The following is a 5,319-nucleotide window of genomic DNA, read 5'->3' on the forward strand; positions in this document are numbered from 1 at the left end:
AAATAAAACTTATAGATAGTTAGCGGGCACATACCCGTTCCAAATAACTTAAATATACATATTATGATTTAATTATAAAAAAAATTTCTGTAAATAATTGCAGAAGTATGACTGAGTTTCTACGAAAGATCATAATTTATTACAGATGTATATCAAACGGATTAAGATCTTCGAATAACAGTGGCATGATGTATAAATATGTTTTCTTCAGAAATTAAAACAAAACTAGATGAACTATGGTGGCTACACTCTTTGTGCTTATTTACATAGGACAGACACGTTTACTACATTTTGCCATTCTTTAAAGATAAAGTGCCTGTGAGATATTCAGTCGCGAAAATAAAAAAAGAATGATATATAAATATATATATTTTCAATGAAAAATGCAATAAGTTATTATCACTTATCTCATGTATAATGGATCTGAGCTCATATTGTACCCATTATTGTCTAATAAAATATCATGTGCCTATCAATTTTGGGAACTATTTTTATAGTGGGATTATTTATTTTTATTTATTTATTTATTTTTTTTTTTTTTTTTTTTTTTTTTTTTTTAATATTAACTAACAATAGATTTTATTTTGTAAATATAATAATCAATGTTATTGTTTTTTTTTCTTTTTTCAGATTAAATCTTACACATATTTTCATAAGCTACCTATATGGGAAGAAGATATAGGAACCGATAAATCAACATTAAATTACCAGTATGTAATTTATTGAAAATTTAAAAAAAAAAATCCCCATAATTGTACAAACAGTTGTACAAATATGAGTAAATATTATAACAACACATTCTAATTTTAAATATACACAAATGTTAATTTCATGTTTGTTATTTTATCTATTTGTACACTTCATATTGACAGATCATATTTGATTTTATGTCTGCATTTAATATTGAACAACTGTATTATATTTATAAGGGAAAAACTTTCGACTGGCTGTGACAATATATATTTGATTGCACAAAGATACCTGTATATAACAAAAAAAAAAAAAAAAAAAAAAAAAAAAAAAAAAAAAAAAAAGAAAATATAAATTATATATTTCGTATATCTTTTTAACAAGTTATATTAATTTCATAATATTATAAATATATTAATAGAAGAGGAAGTAGTGCATTGATAAAAATTTATAGAGAATGCTTAAATACTGACATATATGAGCATTCTTTATTTAGTATTATAGTATATCAAAAGTTTTATATACTGAAAAAGTCTAATCAATTTTATATATTTATCAAAGATTACACGTATGAATGTTTTAATGAACGGAATTTTTTGTTAATAATAAATCCATATTGCTTTATACCATATATACTGAAGTTTTTTTCGTAATTACTATACTTCACTTTTTCATACGTGTATAAGCGAGTAGATATTATATACGAGCAGGAGACAAGAGGAATTATAAAATGTTTTACCAGAAGACAAGAAGAAGATATACTATATCCATTGTAATATGTCTCCGAATATTTCTCAATTACAATTGGATAACATTTCTGCAAAAACGGCTTGTTAAATACATGATTCTTACTAATCAATCTTTTTTTAAGCACATAAAAAGTATTAAATCTATAAATAATATCTAAACTTTGTACATTGCAACCTGTTCCATAGAGATATATACCAGGTACTATCTAAGAATACTAAAGCTTTTCATTATTTGAAAAGTATATATAATATGAATTAATAATTAGCACTCTGCTGGAAGCATTGTTTGCAAGTTATCTTAGATTTACATTTAATTCCATAAATATTTTTTTTTCTTTTTTTCTTTCTTTTTTATTATTATTATTATTATTATTATTATTATTTATTTATTTATTTTTTTTAATGTAAAAGTCATTAAAATTTATAAAAATTGCCGTATATGGAAGAAAATATTAAAATATCAATAGTTCTCCCAAATATTATGTTTAAAGTAGCTTCCTCCATACAATTGTGAACTGAGTTTAGTGGAATTATAAAATTGTATTTATAACTAAATATTGGAAGGACTAATATTTTTTCTTTTTTAAAAGCAAATGACAATAATAGTCTTCATTGTCTTTATGTATACTACTATATAAACTTTAAAGTACTATTACTGCTTTTTATTTATCTACTAATAGCTTTAGTTTGTTGGGCTTTGTACATTTTTAAAACCTTTTTACTAGGAATTAAAGACTGACTTAGTCCTGGTCTTTTTTTACGTTTATTCGTATGATTGTTCTCTTGATCGACATCATTTTCATCATTTATGGAAAGTTGACCATTATATTGAGTTTGACAAATAATTGTTTCTTGTGGAGCTCGTATGGCTTCTAACTCAGCCGCTGTTCTATGCAAGTCTGAGTCGTGGGCAAAAGTACAATTATGACCAAATCGACATCTACCTTTCCTATAGTTCCAACAAATTTTTCTACCATTTATCATTTTAGTATCATCTAATGTTGGAGTCATTTTTACATGTTTCTCAAGTATAGCACTTTTAGCTTTTTCAGCTTCAACAAATGGATTAGAGAAGACGGAAGTTTTCAAGGTGGGTGTGCCATTAAAATCAGGTGTAGGTAATGGAAGTTTTTCTTTGGAAGCAGTTTCAGTTTGTGTGTCATCATTATTTTCACCAGGTTCATCATCTTCCTCATCTTCTTCCTCTTCCCCCTTGAAACTAAGAGTTTAGCAATATCAGATTACAAAGAACCAGCTCAATTGAAGAGTACGCACGGACTGATTACAAAAATACGCACTAAAACATATCTTTATATTTAATCCTATCAGGATACAAATAATAACTTCCATTTATTAATTATATATTGTAATAATCCTTTATATATACTTTATATTTTAGAAATATTATTACTAAAATAAAACACCAATAGAAAGGGCAAATAAAAAAGAAAAAAAAAAAAAAACATTCCAAATATAATTAAAGGATAAACATGCAACGAAATAAATAATTAATTATAACTCATGAAAATTAAGAAAATAACTTTTATATGGATGGAAAATAAATTTGCTGCGAAGATATATGTATCAAGAGTTATTAATCTAAAACAAACAGATCTGAAAATAAATATAAAAATTCATCATTACGTTTTTATGCAAATTGATTATCAAATAAGATAATTCAGATGACGTTTAATATCGGAGCATACTTCGAAGTATGTGTATATATGTTCATCAAACAATAGCAACAAGTTTTTAATATCATGAATATAATGATTTTGTCAACAAATTCCATACTGATATATATGACTGATTAGAGGTTAGCTGAAAGAGGAAATAAACAATTCAGCATAAATATTTCATTTTAATTTGAACTTACCTGTTATCAGCATCATCCGATACGTCATCACCATCACTGTCTGAACCCGACGAAGTTCCGTAATCCGCAACTAAGGAAGCCATCGTTCTAACCAATTAATTAACAGTGCACTCTACAAACACTAATCTAAATGTGACCATTGTGAATTGTTGTTCTTCTCGAATATCAAAAAGGTGTGGCAACAATGGTAAGACGAAATAACGGATGTTGGTGGTGCCGCCATTATTGTTTTATTCGTACCGGGAAATTTTAAAATTTGTAACTTAACATCACTTGCCTTAAACATTTATTTTATATACAGTTACTAATGTATTTTTCATAAATTATAAATCGCTCACATAATACCAGCTTCGCTTAACTTAACGCTACATACAGAATCCATTTTAATTTGAAAACTTTTCCAAATAGTAATTTTTCTGTAATCATTATTTAACTTTTCTACCAATAATCTTGTATTGGGTATGTGCAACCAATATTTTCCTAATGTTGGATTTACTAATGTTTGTGTTCCTTTCGTTGCAGACTCACTGCTTTTATCGTTTGATAACGTCCACTGAGTTATTAAATTTACTATAATAATAGGTATATAAAATTCATTTGCTAGAAATCGACATAGATTTGATAAGCGATTTAAAGTGAAATTGATTTCTGGTTCTTTAGAAAATTTAAAAATTATTCCTGGTAAAGAGTCAATGATTAAAGCTCTAGTACGTATACCATTCTCTTGTTTTAAAATACTTATCATATGTTGTAGAATACTAAGTAATTTATTAGGATCTCGTGCCAAAGTAATTCTTATCTGTTCCATTGCTTTGTTCATTTCCTATAAATATATTTTAATTTTATAGATAATTATCACTTCATCAAAATATTAAACGTTACCTCTTCATTATTCGTTTTATGCTTCAATATTGTTTCTACTCTGGAGGCAAAAAAATCTCCTTTGGTATCAATATACCTCACAAGATTATTAGGCAATAATGCAATATTACTTGCAATTGTTAAACACAATTGTGTTTTTCCAGAGGAAGATACACCACATATTTCATATATTTGACCAGGATTTAAACCACCTCCCAGTAAATCATCCAAACTGCAGTATTAATTAATGGAAAAATATTTTTGTTCTATCACATGTCATAAAAAAAAAAAAAAAAAAAAAAAAAAATACCTTTTTATTTTGGTGCAGATTACATTTGATTGTTCTAATTTCCACAGATTTGAAGGTTTCTTCACGACCCCACCAAATTTCTCTGTAAGATTTTTCTTAATATCCATCACTTCCTATATAAAATTCTAATTATGAAAATCTATTATAAAACAAGAGATCTTTATAATGATATATAACACTTTACACAAACCTTAAACGAAAGATCTGTTGCGATTCTCAATTTATCTTGATCTTCGAGTATAAAATCAATAACGGTGAATATTTTTTTCTCACGTAATCGTTCTATCGCACATTCCGATAATTTAGAATGCATATTAGAATTTAACTTCTCCATTCCATAATCGTAATTTAATGAACAAAATAAAGAAATAAATTATATATATGAATAAAACGGGGCAATATTTTCTTCACTTTTTGTCTTCGAAAATTTCAAATCGTTATCACACGTACTACGTAGATCAATGTAAATATAAGGTAACTATCCAAAGTAGATGATGCGCCGTATTAAGTACTCGAAATGACCTCAGGCGTCATTCTGGTGGTCGCGCGTGGAGCACGCGGTTGCCCTCATGAAGAAAGAGTTGAGACAATGGAATCATTTGAAGAGAGAAGAGGATACATCGTGGTACGATTATTTCGTCGGGATTAACACTCTTCACATTCACACGTATATTTGTGCTCTTCTTGTTTTTCACATATTTTTTTTTCGCGTAACAACCTTAGGTCACTTTGAAGATGAAGTCTCATTTTAACGGTTTCTTCCGACGCATTCCCGATCGAATATTTCAATGTCGTACGTCGAAGATACGCGTGCTACTACGTATTTTTCCTTT

General features: G+C 27.2%; 2 protein-coding genes across 2 annotated transcripts; both read right to left on the reverse strand.

Moving 5' to 3' along the window:
- Nucleotides 1-1,835: 1,835 nt before the first annotated feature.
- LOC118448906 (uncharacterized) lies at nt 1,836-3,549 on the reverse strand. The gene is made up of 2 exons (XM_035882830.2): nt 3,316-3,549; nt 1,836-2,658 (listed from the first exon to the last, which is right to left on the reverse strand). The coding sequence occupies exons 1-2, from the start codon at nt 3,396-3,398 to the stop codon at nt 2,106-2,108; spliced, it is 636 nt and encodes a 211-aa protein (XP_035738723.1). The 5' UTR covers nt 3,399-3,549; the 3' UTR covers nt 1,836-2,105.
- A 100-nt stretch (nt 3,550-3,649) lies between these two features.
- Rad51D (Rad51 recombinase D) lies at nt 3,650-4,830 on the reverse strand. The gene is made up of 4 exons (XM_035882801.2): nt 4,677-4,830; nt 4,487-4,599; nt 4,198-4,408; nt 3,650-4,138 (listed from the first exon to the last, which is right to left on the reverse strand). Exons 1-4 carry the CDS (start codon nt 4,818-4,820, stop codon nt 3,650-3,652), a joined length of 957 nt encoding a protein of 318 aa, XP_035738694.1. The 5' UTR covers nt 4,821-4,830.
- Between the last annotated feature and the right edge of the window lie 489 nt (nt 4,831-5,319).

Source organism: Vespa mandarinia, chromosome 12 (genome assembly GCF_050613455.1).
Source record: "Vespa mandarinia isolate Hongniang chromosome 12, ASM5061345v1, whole genome shotgun sequence".
NCBI lineage: Eukaryota > Metazoa > Arthropoda > Insecta > Hymenoptera > Vespidae > Vespa > Vespa mandarinia.